The 21,702-nt window shown below is 37.3% G+C and overlaps 1 protein-coding gene across 1 annotated transcript; it reads right to left on the reverse strand.

Moving 5' to 3' along the window:
* Nucleotides 1-271: 271 nt before the first annotated feature.
* Nucleotides 272-19,231, reverse strand: TMEM220 (transmembrane protein 220). Its single transcript, XM_039847363.1, has 6 exons — nucleotides 19,101-19,231; nucleotides 18,328-18,357; nucleotides 17,426-17,486; nucleotides 15,437-15,560; nucleotides 14,076-14,135; nucleotides 272-1,018 (listed from the first exon to the last, which is right to left on the reverse strand). Exons 1-6 carry the CDS (start codon nucleotides 19,191-19,193, stop codon nucleotides 883-885), a joined length of 504 nt encoding a protein of 167 aa, XP_039703297.1. The 5' UTR covers nucleotides 19,194-19,231; the 3' UTR covers nucleotides 272-882.
* Between the last annotated feature and the right edge of the window lie 2,471 nt (nucleotides 19,232-21,702).

A 21,702-nucleotide genomic window follows, 5' to 3' on the forward strand; every position in this document is an offset into this window, starting at 1 on the left:
AGATATAAAATTTGCAGTTGAAGTAGATTCATGTACCCAAGTTGTTCCAAACACACTTAAAATAAGCATTCTAAGAGTTCCAGACACTCTTAAGTTTTCTAATAACTAAGTTGATATGTTTTTAAATTTAAAAAAATGAAAACTTCTTCACTCTAGCCCCATTTCAAGTGCTCCGTGCAACATATGGCTAGTGGCTACTGTATTGGAGAGTACAGCTCGAAAGTGGTCTCCCCGGGTCTTCATTAAAAAAATGTATAGACTTTGGTCTTTCTTTTTCATTTACAATGTAATTAATATTCCCTATTTCCTTTTTGGTTCCAAATTCCTTTATTCTATCTTTCTTTCCAAAACATGCTTGTTCATTTGGTTCATCTGAAGTCCTCATTTAGTTCATGGCATTATAGCAGTTAAATATAATGAGATTAGTTCAGGGGTACGGCCCTCTCTTAAACCTTTATTTCTATGTAATTAACCAAACCCTGTTTCCCTCTATTTTAATCGTGCAACTCTGTAAGCAATTTGTATTTTCAGAGTGTGCTCATATTATCTAGTTTAATCCTTGCAACTGTATAAGTAAGTAGGAGATTTAGTATTAATCCTATTTTATAGATAAGGAAATGTCCACTAGGACGTTTTTTATATTTGTTCAAGTCACATAGATAGCGAGAAAGCTGAGTTAGAATTCATACTTCTTAACTTTTTTTCCACTGCCTTTTCTCTACATTATGACACAATAGAATGTCAGACCCCATCACTTATGAGTTGCATCCAATCCTACGTTGTATTGTAGGCAGCCTTAAAAAGTTCTTAGGATTAAAAAAAAAAACTATGTTTATAAAAAAATTTAAATTCTCATTTTAAGATCAGGATTATTCACTTGATTTAAATGACCGTCTTGCAGTGAGTTGGCCAGGAGGACCGCATCTCCTTGTTTGTATATATGTAGACCCACGAGATAAACGGGAAGAGAGCAATTAAAATGGCAGTAGCCAACTGAATTCTTCCACCAACTGGATTCCTATAAAGACACAAAAATTATAAATAAAAATCCAATAAAAATTATAGATTGCTTTGGAAACAAGTATAAGGATAGAATTTGGCAAAATACATTTACATTTTTGTATGATCCTTTTTTCTTAATTTTGGAATTGAAATATAACAATGATCTGTATGAATTCTTTATATGTTCTTAACGCAAATATTTGTTTACATGTGTTACAAATAGCTTTTCCCACTCTGATGTCTTTTGAGGAACTGAAATCATTGACTAAACAATGGTAAAATTGATCTTTTCATAATGATTTTTGTGTCCTGTTTAACTTTCCTTCCCCAAGATCTTGAAAATATTGTTACTTTTTCTAAAAGTTTTGTTTTGCTTTCACATTAGATCTGTAATCCATCTGTTGATTTTTATGAAAGTTATAACGTAGAGGTTGTTGTGCTTTTTTTTCCATATAGATATTCAGTTATTCTAGCACTATTTAGTAAAAAGACTGCCCGTCTTTGGTACTCTGCAGTGCCACTATTGTCATAAGTCAAGGGTCTCTGTATACATGGATCTGTTTCTAGACTCTATTTTGTTCATTAGTTTATCCTTTTGCCAGTATAAGTTTAGCCTATACTGCCATAGGATAATTACTTAGGTCTTCTTTATTTTAATATTTAGGTCAACTTTAATTTCTCTCATAATGTTTTATAATTTTGCGTGTAGATATTTTACATATCTCTGTTAGATTTATTTCTAGGGAGTTGATTTTTTTATGTTATCAAAAGTGGTAACTTTGTTATTCTGTTATTTGCTGATAAAAGTGCAGTTGATTTTAGTATATTGACCTAGTATCTAGCAATCATGTTAAACTCACTTATTCAAATAACTTTAGATTCTTTTTGATTTTTATGTATGTAGTCATATCACCCATGAATAAAGAAAATTTAATTTTTCCTTTCCAATCCTTGGGGCTTTCATTTCCTTTTCTTGCCTTATTTTACTGGCTAGGATAATAGCTAAAACAAATAGCTAACCTCATCTCATTCCTGATCTCAGAGGGAAAGTTTCAACTGATCACTACTAAGTATCATACTTTGGCATAGATATCCTTTATCAGGTTACATTCCCTTGTACGCCTATTTTCTAAAAGCTTTTATCATGAATGGATGTTGAATTTTATCAAATGCTCTTTTTATATAGATTGAGGAGATAGTTTATTTTCTTCTTTTATTTTGTTAATGTGGTGGAAAACATTGATTGGTTTTTGAACATTAAACTAACTATATTCCTAGAATAAACGCAACTTGGTTGTTGGGTTATATATTTCATGATTTGATTTGCTAAAATGTTTAGTGTTTTTCCATTTGTGGTCATAAGTGAGACTGCCATATAATTTCCTTTTGCTTTTTTGTAATGGTCTTGTCAAGTGTTGATATCAAGGATTTTCTGCCCTAATAAAATGAATTGGAAAGTGTTTCTTTTTCTGTTCTCTAGAAGAATTTGTTGAAGGTTGGCATTATTTCTTCCTTAAGTGTTAGGTAGAATTTTCCAGTTATGCCATGTGGTCCAGGGTTATTTTTTAGGAAATTTAAATTATGGACTAAATTCCTTTGCTATTAATGGGACTTCTGAGTATATCTTGTGTCAGTTTTGAGAAATTGTATTTTTCAAAATTTGTCCATTTTGTCTATATTTTCAAATGTACTGGCAAAAGTTGTTCATAATATCTTCTTGTGTTTATTTGTTTTTTTCTTTGGTTTTAATTTGCTGCTCTTTTCCTAACTTCTTAAATTAGAGAATTCCTAATTTCTTGGAAGCTTACCTCATTGATTTTCAGCCTTTTTTTTTTTAACATACATATTTAAGGTATAAATTTCTCTCTAAGCGTGATTTTTAGCTTTATTCCACAAATTTTAATATGTAGTACTCTTCCTATCATTCAGTTCAAAAATATTTTCTAATTTCCATTGTGATTTCTTCTTTTATCCAAATGTTATTTGGAAGTTTCCTAATTTCTAAATATTCAGTGATTGTCTATTATTTTTGTTATTTTTTTCTATCTTAATTGCACTATGGTCAAAGATCATTCTGTGAAATGTGTTGGGACTTATTTCATGGCCCACCATACAGTCGTTTTGTAAATATTCAAAGTGTACTTGAAAAGAATGTGAATTCTGCCATTCTTGGTGATGGTGTTCTGTACATATCCATTAGGTTAAGTTTCTTATTGTGTAGCTCAAATCTATATCTTTGTTTTTATTTTTTTAATTTGTTTTTCATTTCATTAATGACAAAGAAATCTTTCAGAGTCTCCCAAGGTGATTGTGAATTTTTCAGTTTTTCTTTTTAGTTCTGCCAATTTTTGTTTTATCTATTTTGAGGCTATGCTTTTAGTTACATACAAATTTAGAATTATTATCGTTCTGCTATATTGATTTATTGTACCTTCCTGACTTAATGAACCTTTGGTCATTAAAAAAATGTCTTTCTTGCATCTTAAATCCGCTTTTTAAGTGGTATTGAGATCACCAGATAGCCAAAAGGAAAAAAAATACTGGTATAACATTCTTTATATCACTACACTAGGATAAATTCTAAATAGAACAAAGATTTAAATGTAAAAATGAAACCATACATGCATGAGAAGAAAACTTACTCTACAACCTGAGAGGAAGGAAAGATTTCCTATAATTCCAAATCCAGAAGCAACAAGGGAAAGGACTGATAAATTTGGTTACATTAAAACAGACACACGCATTTTTATGGCAAAGTGAAGTAAACTTCGCGTAAGCAAAGTAAAAGGACAATAAAAAACTGCAAAATAAATTTTTTTGGCTTATGTCACGAAGGGTGAATACCTGTAGTATATAAAGAGTGTCTAAAAATATAGAAAACTAACAACTTTAGAAACAGGTTAAACCTATATCGCTCAGTGATGAACCAGTATTTTATAGAAAAAAGAAATGCATACAGCTCTAAATCACCTTTACTCCTAATAAGAAAAATGCAAATTAAACTACCCATTTCTCAACTGTCCGATTAGTTGTCAAAATTCAAAATTTTGACAACGTTGTCTGTTGGCGTTATATTTAATAGCAAAAGACTGGATACAATCTAAACAATGGTGGACTAGATGAATATACTATGGACCTATCAGCAGAATAAGGAAAGTATATACTACAGAATGAGTTCCAGAACGTGATAAGGGAAAAATCAAGGAGAATACAAATGTGTATAATATGCTACCACTTATCTAAGACAAGAGGGACTACAAATAAATACACTTATTTGCTTCATTAAGAAACCATGGAAGGATAAACCATAAAATTGCAATAAGTTTCACCTATGGAGAATGGGAGGCTACAGAGTTAGGAGATAAGCTAGAGTTCTTTGAATATACTTTGTTTTGTAGATTCGACTTTTGGACTAAATAGATATTTTACATAAATATATTTTTAAAAAGTGATCCCTAGAAATTGAAAGTAAAATTAAATAAATTAACTGTGTAGTAATTCACTTGCTAGCAATAGCACATAGAGTAACCATCTCAAGTAATTTGAATATATATCCCTTAGCTTAGAAGGATGTTCTCTAACAACAAAAAAACAAAAAGCCGAGGTGCCAGTCAAGATGGCCTAGGTAAAACCGGGGTTCGCCTCTTTTTAGGACTGCATTAAAATTACAACCAAATTATAATCAACGTGGAGAATCACCAGAAGTTCAGCTGATCATAACACATTCGTCTGATGATATAAAGGAGCCACATTGAAGCCTGTAGGAGGGGCAAGTCATGAATCAGGCGGAGCTGGCACCTGTGGGAGGCAGTGGAGCACCAGGAGGGAGAGCATGGCTGCAGAGGCTCCCTGAAGGAGAGAGGGGGTCCTAGCGGCATATGGGGACTCCCCAGGCCAGAGGTGATAAGTTTTCAAAAAATCTGACTAAAAATCGGGGATTCTGGCAGTCCAGGTGAGATGGAATCCAAGATGCCTCTTTAAATGGCCCATGCACAGACTCTCACCTACAGACACATACCCTGGGCACTGGTGGAGGGATGGAGGCTGAGGCAAGAGTCACGTGGAGAAAGACTACATTACATGGTACTGGAGCGAGGGCTGGATCCCCACACGGCCAAGTCTGAAGCTGCACTGGCCCAGGGAGATCAGCCCGCCCTATCCAACTCACAGATTGCCCAGGGCGGCTTGTCATGGGGCGGCTGCCCCCACCCTGCCCTTTTCTGGGGCCTAACATTCAGCACAGTCATCAGACTTCAGCCAGGGCTGTGAGTGCATTTTGGGGAAAACAGTTTCGGGTGGATTACTGCTGCCAACCCAAGCTTGGGTGGATTGCAGGGGTCTGTGGGCCCACCCCAGACAGAAGCTGGTCTCATGATCCGTGACTACTGTGGGAACTCGCGGATATAGAACTTGCAGCCAAACAGGCTGTATTGGCCCGATGGCCCATGTTTCCCTGAGTTTCCACTCTACCCAATCCACAAATTGCTCCCTGTGGCCCATAGCCATGCAGCCACCCTGCCTCTTTCTGGGGTTGAACATTTCATTTGGCAATAGACCTCGGCCAGCGCAGTGTGCAAATTTCTGGGAAAACTGGTAGGCGGATTGCTACTGCCAGCATGAGATACAATATTGCTTGAGTGGACTGTGGGAGTCTGTGGGCCCAACCAGATGGCAGTGAGTCTCGTAGTGATCTGTGACTTATGTGGGAGCCCGCGGACCCAGAACTGGTAGCAAATCTGGTACTGTATAGGCCTGATGGCCCTGTGTCTCTGAGACACCATTCCACCCAACCTACAAATTACCTGTGGCAAGCCTGTCCCCAGGCAACCCAGTCCCATCCTGTGCTTTCCTTAGGACACAAATTCAACAGCAAACAACAGCAGTCAGTGTGCGGCCCACACAAAGCCTGTGCATCCCAGGAGAGACACCTGTAGTGGGCCACAAACCCCTGCCCACGAGTTTCAGTAATTCTTGAACAGTTCTCAGGTGTTTGCAGGCTAGAGGAGAGCAGTGGCTGGTCTTGCTGCGATTTGAGACTTTTACGAGAAGCCACAGAGACAGTGCTGGCATGTAAACTGACATTGCAGTGTAAGGGGAAATTTGCTTAATATATCCAGGTGACTCCCTGGGTCGCCACACCACCCAACATGCATATCACCCAGAGGCTCTACTGGTTGCGGAGTCTTACAGGCAACTGACAGGCAGCCTCAGGCCTTGAGGAGCACTGGTCCTTCTGCTAAATTGCTCCAGGCCTGATACTGGGGGTAACTGGACTGTGGTGTATAGCATTGTCTCTTCCATTTATTTATAGATCCAGCACAGGCAGCAACCACTGGTGGATCACTCTATAGATCCCACCAGGTAGCCCTAGGCAATCAAAGGCAGTGGCTGACCTTGGCCTACTGGGGAGCCCCAACCAAAGGGCCACAAAACCAATGCACCTGGAAACTGGTGCTAGACTACAACAGAGCAACACCTGACGAGCCCCATAAGCAGTACACCCAAAGAGTGGTTTCAACAACTATACAAGCCTGCTAGGGCAAATCCCCCTCAGTGGGGTCAGCCCCCATATAGCAACTCATACCCTGTGGGCATAGACAATTCCCACAGTTAGTCAGCCTGAACATTAATCCCATCCACTTTTGTACTAATACCAATAAAACTTTAGCTACAACAGAACACACAACCCACACAAAGATCATGTCCAGAGCCCCTAGCACAGGTGCTTAGGGAGAGTGTGCCACTGGGCCACATAGGACACCTTCCCTATAAGGTCATCTGGCCAAGGCTGAGAGACAAAACACATCTTCTTAATGCATATAAATGTACACAGAGAGGATAAAAAATGAGAAAACAAACATGCCACAAATGAAACAGAAGAAAACTCCAGAAAGTAAATGAAATGGAGGCAAGCAACCTACCAGAGACAGAGTTCAAAATAATGGTTATAAGGGTGCTCAGTGTACTTAAGGGGAGAATGGATAAGCTCAATGAGAACCTCAACAGACAGACAGTAAGCATAAAAAAGGAAAAAGAAACTATAAAAAAGAACCAGTCAGAAATGAAGAATACTATGACTGAAATGAAGAATAACTAGAAGGATTCAACAGTAGATTGGATGAAGCAGAAGACTGAATCAGTGAGCTGTGAACTGGAAGACAAGGTAGCAAAAAACACCCAATCAGAATAGCAAAAAAAAAAAAAAAAAAAAAAAAAATATGATAGTTTAAGAAAACATGAAGCATAACAATGTCCGCATTATAGGCATACCAGGAGAAGAGAGAGAGCAAGGGATTGAGAATCTATTTGAAGAAATAGTGACAGAAAACTTCCCTATCCTGGCAAAGGAATTAGACATACAAGTCCAGGAAGCACAGAGTCCCAAACAAGAATTCAAACAGACACATACCAAGACACATCACAATTAAAATGCCAAAGGTCAAAGACAAAATGAGAATCTTAAAAGCAGCAAGAGAAAGGCATCTAGTAACTTACAAAGGTACCCCCATATGAACATCTGCGGATTTTTCAATAGAAATTTTGAAGACTAGAAGGGACTGGCAAGAAATATTCAAAGTTATGAAAAACAAGAATCTATAACCATGAATACTTCACCCAACAAGGCTATCAATTAAAATGGAAGGTGAATTAAAGAGCTTCCCAGACAGGAAAAAGCTTAAGGAATTCATCACCAACAAGTCAGTATTACAAGAAATGTTAAAGGTACTTCTATTTAAAAAAAGAAAAAAGAAAGAAAGAGCAAAAAACATAAATACAAATAAAATGGCAATAACTATGCATCTATCAGTAATCATTTTAAATGCAAATGGATTAAATGCTCCAATCAAAAGACATAGGGTAGCCAAATGGATAAGAAAAACAAGTCCAATGTATATGCTGTCTACAGGAGACCTACTTCAGATCAAATGACACACACAGACTGACAGCAAAGGTATAGAAAAAGATATTCCCTGCAAATGGAAATGAAAAAAATAAAAAAGCCAGGGTACCAATACTTATGTCAGACAAAATAGACTTTAAAACAAAGGCTATAATAAGAGACAAAGAAGGGCATTATGCAATGATAAAGGGATCAATACATCATGAGAACATAGTCCTAGTAAATGTATGCGCACCCAACATAGGAACATCTACATACATAAAGCAATAATTGACCAACATAAAAAGAGAGATCAACAGTAATACACTCATTCCAGACAAAAAATCAACAAGGAAACAGTGCACTTAAATGACACACTAGACGAGATGGATTTAATAGATATTTCAGAGCATTTCACCCAAAGCAGCAAAATATCCATTCTTCTCAAGTGCACAGGGAACATTTCTCATGACAGACCACACATCAGGCCGCAAAACAAGTATCAATGAATTTAAGAAGATTGAAATCATATTAACCATTTTCTCCAATCAAAATGGTATGAAATTAGAAATCAAGTACAAGAAAAAACTAGACAATACACAAACACATGGAGGCTAAATGCTACTAAACAATGAATGGGTTAACAATGAGATCAAGGAAATCCAAAGATACCTAGAGACAAATGAAAATGAAAACACAACACTTTAAAATCTTCGAGACACAGCAAAAGCAGTCCTAAGAGGGAAACTCATAGCAATACAGGCCTACCTTGAGAAACAAGAAAAATCTCAAACTAGCTAACCTCACACTTAAAAGAACTAGAAAAAGAACAGCAAACAAAGCCCAAAGTGAGTAAAATGAAGGAAATAATAAAGATCAAAACAGACATAAATGAAATAGAGTCTAGAAAAACAACACAAAAGATTAATGAAACCAAGAGCTGACTCTCTGAAAGGACAAACAAAATTAATAAACCTATAACCAGACTCAAAAAGGAAAAAAGAGAGAGGACCCAAGTAAATAAAATCAGAAAGAAAGAAGAGAAGTAATTATGGACCCAATAGAATAAGAAAATACTAAGAGCAGTTTATATGCCAACAATTTGGGAAATCTGGAAGAAATAGATACAGTCCTAGAAACATACAATCTCCCAAGACTAAGTCAAGAAGAAACAGAAAATCTGAACCGACCAATTACCACCAACAAAATTGAATCAGTAATAAAAAAAACTCCCCCAAAAACAAAAGTCCTGGACCAGATAGATTCATAGGCGAATGTTACCAAACATTTGAAGAATTAACAATTATTCTTCTCAAACTATTACAAAACATTCAAGAAGAGGGAAGCCTCCCTAATTCTTTTTATGAGGCCACCATTACCTGGATTCCAAAACCAGATAAAGACATTTCAAAAAAAGAAAACATAGGCTGATATCTCTTATGAACCTTGATGCAAAAATCTTCAGCAAAATATTAGCAAACTGAATTCAGAAATACATTAAAAATATCATACACCATGATCAAGATGGATTTATTCCTGGGATGCAAGGTTGGTACAATATCCATAACTGATGTGATACACCACATTAACAAATTGAAAGATAAAAATCATATGATCATATCAATAGATGCAGAGATTAGACAAAATCCAACATTCATATATGATAAAAACTCCCAGTAAATTGGGAATAGAGGGAACATACCTCAGCATAATAAAGGCCAAACCTACAGCTAATACCATAGTCAATGGGGAAAGGCTAAAAGCATTTTCCTTAAGATCAGGAATAAGACAAGGATGCCTACTTTCACCACTTCTCTTCAACATTTTATTGGAAGTCCTAGCTACAGTCAGACAAGAAAGAGAAAAAGGTATTCAAATTGGAAAAAAAGAAAAGAAGAAGATGACATACTGTATATAGAAAACTCTGAAGAGTCCACAAAAAAATTGTTAGAACTGATCAGTGAATTCAGTAGAGTAGTAGGATACAAAATTAATATTCAGAAGTCAGTTGCATTTTTATACACCAATGATGAACTTTCAGAAAGATAAATTAAGAAAATAATCCCATTTACAACTGCATCAAAGACAATAAAATACCTAGGAATCAAATTAACCAAGGAGGTAAAAGACCTAGTCTCAGAAAATTGTCATTGAAAAAAGAAATTGAAGAAGATACAAATAAACAGAAGCATATACTGTGCTCATGGGTAGGAAGAATCAAAATCATTAAAATGGCCATACTACCCAAAGCAATCTATAGATTCAATGCAATCCCTATCAAAATACCAATGGCATTTTTCAGAGAACTAGAACAAATAATCCTAAAATTTATATGGAAACATAAAAGATCCCGAATAGCCATGGCAGTCTTAAGAAAAACAAAGTTAGAGGTATCACACTATCAGATATCAAACTATACTACAAGGCTACAGTAATCGAAACAGCATAGTACTGGCATAAAAACAAATACATAGATCAATGGAACAGAATAGAGAGCCCAGAAATAAATCCACGTGAATATGCTCATTTAATATATGACAAACGAGGCAAGAATATAAAATGGGGTAATGACTGTCTCTTCAATAAATTGTGTTGGGAAAATTGGACAGATATATGCAAAAAAATGAAATTGGATCACTATCTTACACCACATACAAGAACAGACTCAAAATAGATTAAAGACTTAAATGTAAGACCCGAAACCATAAAACTTGTAGAAGAAAACATAAGCAGTAAACTCTCTGATATTGCTACTAGTAATTTATTTTCAGATATATCTCCTCGGCAAGAGAAACAAAAGAAAAAATAAACAAATGGGACTACATCAAACTAAAACATTTTTGCACAGCAAAGGGAACTATCAATAAAACGAAAAACAACCTACTGAATGGGAGAAGGTATTCCCTCATGATACATCTAATAAAGGGTTAATATCCAAAATATTTAAAGAACTCATAAAATTCAACAACAACAAAAAACAAACAATCCAATTAAAAAATGGGCAGATGACCTGAATAGGTATTTCTCCAAAGAGGATATACAGATAGCCAATAGACAACTGAAAATATGCTCAAGATCACTAATAATTAGAGAAATGCAGATTAAAACCACAATGAGATTTCACCTCACACCTGTCAGAATGGCTGTCATCAATAAATCAAAAAGAAGTATTGGCGAGGATGTAGAGAAAAGGGAACCCTCATACACTGTTGGTGGAAATGCAAATTGATAGAGCTGTTATGGAAAACAGTCTGGAGGTTCCTCAAAAAATTAAAAATGGATCTACTTTTGACCCAGCAATTGTACTTCTGGGTATTTATCCGAAGAAAACCAACACAATAATTTGTAAAGATCTATTCACCCTTATGTTCATGGCAGCAGTATTTACAATAGCCAAGATATGGAAGCAACCTAAATGCCCATTAACACATGATTGGATAAAGAAGTTATGGTTCATATATACAATAGATATTCTTCGGCCATAAAAAAAATGAAATCTACCATTTGCAATGACATGGATAGACCTAGAGGTTATTATGCTGAGCAAAATAAGTCAGATGGAGAAAGATAAATACCATATGACTTCACTTATATGTGGAATCTAAAGAAGGAACAAAAAGAACAAACTAATCGAAAACTGACTCACAAATATTGGTAAAGGCCAGAAGGGAGGGGGTTAGAGGGCTGGGAGAAAAGGGTAGAGGGTTCAAGAAGAACAAATTTGTAGTTGATAGATGGTCACAGGGCTGGGAAGCATGGCATAGAGAATGCAGTCAGCCATAATGTAAGGACTATGTGTACAGCCAGAAGGGTGATAGAGTAATTGGGGGATCATTTCACAAGCTATATAAATATCTAGCCAATGTACTGTATACATGAAACTAATAATAAAATAAAATGCTTTAACAAATCCCCAAAAGCCTGTTTTCAGTAATCATACTGTTATTCTAAGAGTGTGTCTGTATTGTAGGATAAATCAAATGAATTATTATGTTGAGGTCACTGAGACTAGAGATTTTTCTATATATTTAAAAGGAAATATTGATGTAAGATCCTTGATAAGGTTAAATGAAAATTTCTGTTCCTAAATTTGAATTGTGAGGATCAATATTAACTCATAAGATATTGTGTCTTTAAATATATATGCAATATATTATCTTTATATATTTTACATATATACATATATGTGCATATATATTTATGGTACACACACATATCCATAAATATGCACATATTTATAAATTTATGTATATATGTGCACTACTTGAGCCAAGATTGTGACCTCTAAATACCACTATCTACCAAAAGTAACCAGGGCTTTTTAGAAAAATGATTCATTCCAGGTCTAGGGCATAAAATGTACATTATCTTGGAACATTTTTCATACCAGAAAGCAAGAAAGCAATCAAAGATTTTGGATCAGGTATGATGGGACAGTTGAAGCATGGACTGCCATGGATAATAACTGCTATGGACTGAGAAATATTAACTATGTTGAAATCCATGACTTTATAATGGTACTACTATAATGACATATAAACAAAATTCACTAGCACTTTTGGAAGATGCCCAGGCAAGAAAAACTCATTTTGAAAACTGGTAAATTAAGAATCGACTCCTTTTTCTTTCCTTTTCCTCTTATGATCTGTATCTCAAAGAATTGATAAGTGGAAGTTTTCTCTTTATAAAAGTTTTCCAACTAATAATCAAGGAATTAGAATAGCACCATTTTGCAACTTAAATAAATTAATGGACTTAGGCAATGGGCATCAAAGGCTAACATTCCATAGAAACAGCTAGGTGTTATGTATATTATGATGAAAGTACATTATACCACTATGAAGTACTTTTGCTTAGTAATAGTAGTAATAATGCCAAAATCTGGCCAAGCCTCTAGATCTAAACACCAATTTATAGGAAATACAGAACACAGAGGAACATGCTTTTATAAGACAACTAGGGACATGTAAACATTGACTGGAAAACTCAATATTGAAGAGTTATTATTCTTTTGTTGTGTGTGATGGTAGAGTGATTAAAGTGCTTATCTTTTAGAGATACATACTGAAATATTTATAGATAAAACAATATGATATCTGAGATTTATTTCAAAACAACCTAAGTGTAGAGAGGACAGTAACATAGATGAAACAAGACTGGACATATAATGGTAACTGCTGAAGCTAGGTAATGGATGTGTATGATTTGCTATATTAGTCTCTCTGCTTTTGTATATGTTTGAATATTTCAAAATAAAAAAATTAATACAAAAAAAACCCACAAAATAATCACCAAAAAGAATCCTCATTTTTCTCTAATGCTGGCTTTAAAGTCTGCTTTTAAAAATTAAAACTGCTATCCCAGCTTTCATTAGGTTGGTGTTTGTGTAGTATATTTTTTTCTCTTTTGACTTTCAGTCTTTCTGCATCTGTATATTTAAAGGTTGTCTTTTGTGAGCAGTGTTTAGTTGGGTTTTCAATATTTTTATCCACTTTGAAAATCTTTGACTCTTTATTGGAATATTTAGAACATTTACATTTAGTGTAATTGTTCCTCTATTTGGATTTATTTCTCTAAACATCTGCTTCCTATTTTTCCCATCTGTTTTGTATTTTTCCCTCCTCTTTTCCTGCCTTCTACACTCATTTTCTTTTCGTTTAGTGGTTACCTTGAGGATTACCACATGATTCCTTGACTTACCGAAGTCTAATATAAATTGGTGCTTCTACCTCTTCCCAGACAATCTAAGGATCTTAGAAAATTTTACCTTCATTTATCCCCTTCCAACTTATATGCTACTCTTGTCATGTATTTTTATTCTTTATATGTTTAAGCCCACAAAACATCATTACTAGTTTTATAAAGTTAATATTCATTTTTATATACTCACTTTTATATTTTATTTGTTGTTCATTCTTTCTTAAATCTGCAAGCTTCTTTCTGAGATCATTTTCCTTCTTCCTGAAGAACACTCTTTAGGCTGGCAACTGCCTATGATTACACTGGGCCACATAGGAAACTATGGTATTCATGAAAGTATTAATGATCATGAAACTTTGAATCAACTATTATTAGCTTTCCATAGAAAAGGAAAGATTTCTGTCAAAAAATTCCTGTTTTTATTTGTGTGTCAATATTCTCACTTATTAACTTGATCCAATCAACCTTGAACACATCTGATATGAAAACTTACTTTGATGAACTGTGGCATAGGCTCATCCATGCTGTGATAATCAGCAGACCAAACAGCTCCCTAAAAAATAGCATACATTTCATATTTCTGAAGTGGCTGCAGGTGAGATGTATATCATGCCATTCTCTCCATGACACTTGATTCTACTGACTGTTGGATGACATCTCTCAAAACATATAGATAACATCTACAGAATATTTTCAAATCTGGCATGATTCATAAATTACTTTTTTCAGACAGTTTAAAGCCCTATATGAAAATAAATTTCATCTTATGAAGCAGAAAAGAGCTCCATGACTACTCCCCAACTTATAAATAAACAAAAAACAAAACAAAAACACATCTAAATCACTTCATGTCACTGGGAGGAATACTACAATCAAGAAAACAATCTCAATTTGATCAGGCATTCTTTTTACATCATTTTAGAGTGTTCAGTGTTAGGCTGGCTGAACTCAAATCAAATAATTTAAGCACACATTACAGAGACTGGGTCACATATTAATGGAGAGGAATGCTTTCTAGTATGAGTCTGACTAATGATTTTGGGGTGGTAATGTGTTAGAAATATGTGTTAAAAGCACTTATCTTTTACATAGAGTAGAAAAGAATCATATTTGGCCATTGTACCGCTAAAAGCACCACTTTGAGTTTGCCACACCTCGTGGGCTTTAAATTGGTGGTCATTCAACCCATTTGGTTTACATTCCCATTAACTGACCCAACCTGATCCAGTTTTCCAAGGATTAGGATCTATAATGCGGCAGCATCCCACCAGTGATACTTAATTTGCAGGTCTCTGAACCTTGGTGTTGGTGGATGTTAGCAGTCGGATAAAAAGAAAAGAAATCAGGCTGTTAGTGAGGCCAGGGAGTCAAAGGTGGGAGAAAGCAAAGCAAGAGGTGATAAAATAACAAAAGGAGGAGATGACATGAGCCATACCAGGGAAAGGCTGAACAAGGCTGACATGGCTGATCACACTCATAGATAAGATTTTGGCTTGAACCAGAACTGAATCAGAATGCTGCTGCAGTTTTCACCTTATTCGACTGGACTCTTACTGCATAGTATTCTTTCTCAATTATAAGGAAGCTAAGTTCCAACTGCTTGATGGTAATATAACGTAATATGTAATGCTGCCTGTAGTAGTGATCATGAAGTGTGGTAGATGGTGCTGGGTTTGAGTCGTCACTCCATTATTTCTTCAGTTTCTTCTACTTATAAAGGAGATAATACCTTCCCTGCTCTTCATGGAATAGTTGGAGGAATTAAATCATTGTGCACAGCTAAGGTGTTGTAAAGGAATGTAAGATTTCTCAGTTCTTCCCCACCCTTTCTAGAGAGCAGAAGTCACTGCTCACCTGCCTTCTTCCTCATGTAAGATGTTCCTCTGTGTATGAAGCAGGAGGTAGTATGCCAAGCTGATAGCCCACACGATACAAAAGAACATGTGTATTGCAGAGACAGTCTTCCAAATAAAATTACCTAAAAATAGAAATCCTGAAGTTGTTAATCATGGAATCACATCCCATAGAAAAATGAACTCTTTTGTATTTGCTTTTCTATAGTCTGCTTTCAGGTAAAGCATTCAGAAAAGGCTGGGGTTGTTTTGTTTTATTATGAGGGACATCATAGATGTTAAAAAAGTAATTATAAACTTAAATGGACATTGATTATTTTGGTTGTCCAACATCTCTCCTTCCTATGATGATTATCCTTATTTTCTTTGGGGATCTATTCTTCTCACACATGTCCACATGTCCCAGATAACTGGACCTTGGCTAAGTCAGTCAATGCTTTTCATCCCCTTAGTGACAGTGATTTGGCTCACAATCAGTGTAGGACAAATCAGGGCCAACAATTCAGGGAGTGGATTCTATACTCTGTAGGACTTAGTGTGGTGGGTGAGAATGTGACCTTTGAGCTGCAGAGCTCTACCATGTGGAGCTCAGGACTGAAGTCAGTGCAATAGATGGTGGAACTGAGAATGCAGAGAAGTTTAAGTTCCGAGCCACCACCAGTGCCTGAAGCCAGCCACCACCTCTCACCTTTTCAGTAAAATATCCTAATATATCTACTTTTTGGCTTGGATCCCATTCAGGTTGAGATTTTTCTTGCTTGAAACTAATAGAACTCTGATACCCCTTAAAGATGTAGAGAGAGTTCTAGAGGCCCATACATGAAGTTCCTGAACCTTACGGACAAGAGTTCTCCCCACCCAGCTGGGAATCATTAGACTTTATTCTAAGGCCCTAAGAACTTTCGAGCCCCACTAATAGAAGCTGTCTTAAAGAAAGTGATCAATAACCTGTAAGACTAATAGTGCCTATTAATAAGAAAATGTTAGTAAACAATGTAAAATGTATTTTTTTTCTGCTATGGGACACTTTTATAGTATAAAACAGTCTAACATAAAGGTTTATTGAGAGTTTTCAAGGCCATAAAAGGCAAAGCAGCTATGGTTTGCCCATAATTGAAGTAGATAGTGATTTTAAGTGAAGTTTTTACATGTATACCCACTTGGGATATATATATGTAAGGAGTTTTACAGCCATTCATTCATTCATTCACAAGCATTAGGTAGCTACCATATTCTTGGCCATATTTAAGCCAAGCTTGTGCAAAGATAGGTTAGAAATAATCCTGCTTTTAAGGAGCTTATGGCCTAGGAGAAGGAAACATATATAAAAACATGCAATAAATTGCCGAGGGTACTATGACAGCACACTGGGAGATTGTGGGGGCAAACATATATTCATGAGAAATCTAGAGATTTGTTATAGATATTATAAACAGTTTCTCTATATAAGTAATAGTTCATATAGATAGGTATTGAATGAATTCAAAATAAGAAAATTATTAATGAGAGTGGTATTGGTCTAAAAAGAATTTGTTGCTGGTTTTCCATTAGTTTGGTGGCTTAAGAAATCAGTGCAGTGACTGAAACCCTTCTCTCTCATGGACTAAACTGCATAACTATTCCATATCAGCATAAGAAATCTTTGGGTTCCAAACTGATAAAGATTATCTTAGTATGGCAAATCCTTGTGAAGATTTCCTGAAAATTAGAAGAGGATGACTTAGATTAGAATTAGTCCCTTATTATGATCAGAAATGACTTAAAAAGACCTGGAGTGACCCATTTTTTTCTCCTGGGTTTTGGGCAGATAGACTCTCATTATTATAAGGAAATCTGATTTTTACATGTATATCACCTGGGATAGATATATATGTAAGGGGTCCAAGGAGCAGGTTACAAAATAAAGATATGATTAAGTCTGTTTTATAGCCACGCATTCATTTACAAGCATTATTATTAAGTATCTCCATTCCAAATCCAAGGTTCATACCTGTGACAAGAGGGTTAAGTCCAACAAGCAGGGTCAGCACTGCAGGAATTATATATACAACCTGATAGCAAAAAGAGAGGAAATAATGTGGATAAAGAGGTAAAGAAAGATGACATTAGTGGCCACCATGCTCCATGATTTACTTTAGGTTTCAGTAACAATCGAGGAAGTGGTAACCTGTTTTTATGGCATTGCAATATGAGAATGCACTTTTACCACACTAAAAAAAAAAATTGATCAGAATTTTGCATTATAATTTCAAATGCTTTCACTTGTTGCTATTCTGTACATGGCTGACATTATTTCAAAGCCTAAAATCATCTCACTGTTGACATTGTATAGTCTTGTGTATCTGTATTGAAAGAAGCTGGGCAAAATTTAGATATTTCAGAAAATGTGTGGAAGGCCTCTACCCCCATGATTCAATTAGAGCACTATGGTTCAATATGTACTGTAGGTATATCGGCTTTAATTACTTTTATAAATATAACTCACTGAATTAGCAAAAACACAAACCTTAAGCCTACCATTTCCGGTCAGATGTTTGTTGGAGTTTCTGGGTAGAAGAAACTCATAAAGAATTAATGGTTCGGTTGAACTTAAGAGGTCTGTGTCTTCAAAAAGTGTCCTCAGTTGGATCATCTTATTCAAAGGGAATACTGCTGAAAGACCTTGTGTCTCTGGAAAATTCTGAATTCAGACACACACACACACACACACACACACCTTATTACTCTGACTCATTTCCCCCTAATATTTTGAGGAAAAGATCTTACAAAGGATTTGATTTCTAAGTTTTTAAGTACACAAAGTAGAGGGGTGGGGGGAGTGGCAAACAGATAATATTGTGTTTGGTACAGTTCCACAATTCTTTCAGGTAGAGGAAAGCGGCTCAGACTCACCATCCAGAGTTCTGCATCTGGATCGTTTACCTGCAATGTCAAAACATCAGGTGTTAGCAAGTGTACTGTCAGGTTCCATTCCTGTATTTGGTCTGTTCTTTGATTCATTTCAGTCATTTGTTACATGACAGATGCTGCAGTAGGCACTGCAGATACAAAATAGGAATAAGACATAGTCTAAAGGATCATGATAGGTGAAGGGGTTTCTGGCTGAACACAACAGATGGTTTGAACATACAGCACACATTTTTGTAAATAATTGCACAGGAACTCTGAAGAGGATGGGCCATACCTGGAACGGGTATTTTAAAGGCCCTACAGTCTCAAGGAATGAGGAAAGAATTTATGAATGGGATACAAAGCAGGCTTGAAAGTCTAGCTGTGTTACAAAAGGGTTTTGTTCTAATTCATGTCCTCGACTCTGAATTGTGTTGTCTAGTCCACAGGCTGAATAGTAAGGTGCCAAGGTTGTTTCTCTGCTCAGGTTCCTTTCAAAGTGACACAGTGAACCAGCTCCTTACAGGATTTGAGCAAAAGAGAGGACTGTGGTGAGGTCATGTAAACACATCTGTGTCTTAGGTGGGGGAAGAGAGTGGGGATTTCTGATGCAATCCTCGTCCTCCACCTAAATTGCCCGCTTCTGCGACCCTGCGGGCTTGTTAGTATACACTGCACGCTGGGCCTCGGGACGGAGCTTGGAGGCCGGCGCCCTGCGGAGCCCCTCTCCCACCGCCCGCTGGCCGCCACACGCCTCCAGGGGCCGGGCCGCTGACCTGCACCAAGGCCGCCAGCGCGAAGAAGGCGGCCATCAGCCCGTTGCAGGCTCTCCACAGGGCCGGCGCCCAGCGCCCCGCGGCCGGCGCCATCGTCTCGGGCGCAGCGGCGGGCGGGGCGGCGGCGAGTCCACGCCCGCTGCCCCTTCCTTCCGCCGCGTCCCGACACGCCCGCCCCGGCCTCGTTCCCCAACTGGCCCTCGGTCTTCCAGTGGCCGCTGGTCGGCACGCACCGGTAGCGGGAAGTAGCACTGCTTGAGACCTGCTGTGTTCTCCCATTCGCTCCTCCCCCAGCGCGGCGAGGGCTAGGTGTCCGTTTTTCCATTTTACAGATGGGGAAAGTGAGACCAGAGGGTCTGGGTGACTTGCTGAAGGCCACACAGCTCATTGGTGATGGAAGGGAGTAGTATCTGACCCCATATAGGTCCAGCTCCAATGCTTGTTATCACTAAGGCTACCTTCCTCGCATAAAAATAAATTTTTTAAAAGAAAGAAAATAGGAGAGAGGCGCGCGCGCACGCGCGTTTTCTGCTTGGTATTTAGTATTTATTCATTTCTTTACAACGCCCAGGAACTTTCAAAGCCCTGTAAGCATTATGGTAATTTTTTAGAATGACGACAGTTATATTAGCATCTTATAGAGTTCACAGTTTTTCTGCAGGCAGGCTCGTTTATCTTCATAGGTTTTTATTATACAAGGTATTTACATATTATACATATTTACAGTTCTTTCCCACCACCAAAACCAACAAAATTTTCACACGCATTGCTCATGAATTTCTTATAAACTAAAGACACTGAAATATTCACTGTTCTTCCCTCACTTGTTTTAGTCTTTTTCTGTTTTGTAATTTACTCTTCTGATTAGTTTTTCCCCAGGCTCATTTACACATCCATAGGACTCATCATTTTTGCTGTTCTAGAGTCTTTATCACTTCAAATCATGAGCATGAGCTCCTGTCCTCCTCTTCTTTTAACTAAATCTCCTAAAACTCTTTAGGAATTTTTGTGTGTGTGTCAGTTTCGTTCTTTTCAAGGAATGCTTATTTCGAGAACATCTGCTGGGGGCCTGGTCCTGTGCAAGTCGCAGGCAAAGGTGGGTTTGCTGTGTGCTCTCCAGGAAGGGAGCTTGCACTCTGGCAGTGGGTGGGCATGTGTATAAACAGTGGCCACACAGGGGGATTTCAAAGGCTGGGCAGAGGTTGGGCAGGCCTAGCAGGGGCTACCACTGCTTGAAGTTTGGCGAGCCTCCTTACTGAGTTCTACCACTAAATCAGCCCTGGGGTTGGGGACAAATTGTGACCACCCTCACTGTCTTGTTCCTTATCTGAAAAAGAATGGAAGGAAGGAGCAGGAGGAGGAGGAAAGAAGGAAAGAAGGAAGGAAGGAAGAAGGAAGGAAGGGAGGAGGAGGGAGGAGGGAGGAGGGAGGAGGAGAGGAGAGAGAGAGAGAGAGAGAGAGAGAGAGAGAGAAAGAAAGAAAGAAAGAAAAGAAAGAAAGAAAGAAAAGAAAGAAAGAAAGAAAGAAAGAAAAGAAAGAAAGAAAGAAAAAGAAAGAAAGAAGAAAGAAAGAAAAGAGGATGGAGTGTTACGGGCTGAATTGTGTCTCCCTAACAATTCATATGTTGAAGTCCTAAGCCCCAGTACCTCAGAATGTAACTGTATTTGGAGATAGGGACTTAAAAGAGGCAATTAAGTTAAAATGAGGTTATTAGGGTGGGCCCTAATTCAGTATGATTGGTGTCCTTATAAGAATAGGAGATTTGGACCCAGACATGTACAGAGGAAAGACCGTGAGGACACAGCATGAAGATCTCCATTCTGCACCAAAGAGAGAGGCCTCAAAAGAAACCAATCCTGCTGACACCTTGATCTTGGACTTCTAGCCTCCAGAACTATAGTCAGAAAATAGATGTCTGTTGTTTAAGCATTCCAACTCCCAGTGTGTGGTACTTTGTTATGGCAGCTGGAGCAAAGTAATACAGGAGTGATTATAATATCTGTTCTGCCAACCAAACAGAGGTGCGTGTGGCAAGGAAAAAGTGGCGTAAAAATGCTTTTGTAAACTTGTGTGCAATACGATCATCACAGAGTTTTATGATTTTCACTGTTACTTGGGACCTTCAAGGTCACTGTGTGGACATTTGTTGTTTTTGCCTGAGCAGGGTTCATTCCTCTTCTAGAGTGAGCATCCCAGTTATTGGGTAAGGGACCCTGTCTCCTACTGTATACTAGGAGGGCTGACCATGCTCTTTCCTTTCCAGAGAGAGGCAGGTGACCCTGGCCAGTTGGCATAGCCCATCCTCCTGCACTGGTCTGGAATGATCCAGATTGCCCAAATTCAATCCTAGGACCTGTGGTAGACTGAGGGTTGTCAGGTAAAATACAAGGTGCTTAGTTATATTTGAATTCCAGGTCAAGTAGGAATTTTTTTTAGTATAAATATGTCCCTCATATTTGCTAAATCTGGTAACCCTAGCTGAACTATTAAAGATAACCTTTTTGCTGAGTATGTTGAGCTGGTAGCATGTAAGCTGGAGTTGCCAGGAGAACGCCTTCCTGAGGGTGAACTCATGGAGAGGAAGCAGAACTCGGAGATAAAG

This window comes from Pteropus medius, unplaced genomic scaffold (assembly GCF_902729225.1).
Source record: "Pteropus medius unplaced genomic scaffold, Ma_sr-lr_union100, whole genome shotgun sequence".
Taxonomy (NCBI): domain Eukaryota; kingdom Metazoa; phylum Chordata; class Mammalia; order Chiroptera; family Pteropodidae; genus Pteropus; species Pteropus medius.

Coding starts and splice junctions, on each gene's coding strand:
- TMEM220 (XM_039847363.1), bottom strand. CDS start 19,193: ATGGCGCCGGCCGCGGGGCGCTGGGCGCCGGCCCTGTGGAGAGCCTGC. Junction 18,358..19,100: donor CGCTGGCGGCCTTGGTGCAG/GTCAGCGGCCCG, acceptor TTGACATTGCAG/GTAAACGATCCAGATGCAGA. Junction 1,019..14,075: donor CTATGCCACAGTTCATCAAA/GTAAGTTTTCAT, acceptor GTGTCTTTATAG/GAATCCAGTTGGTGGAAGAA.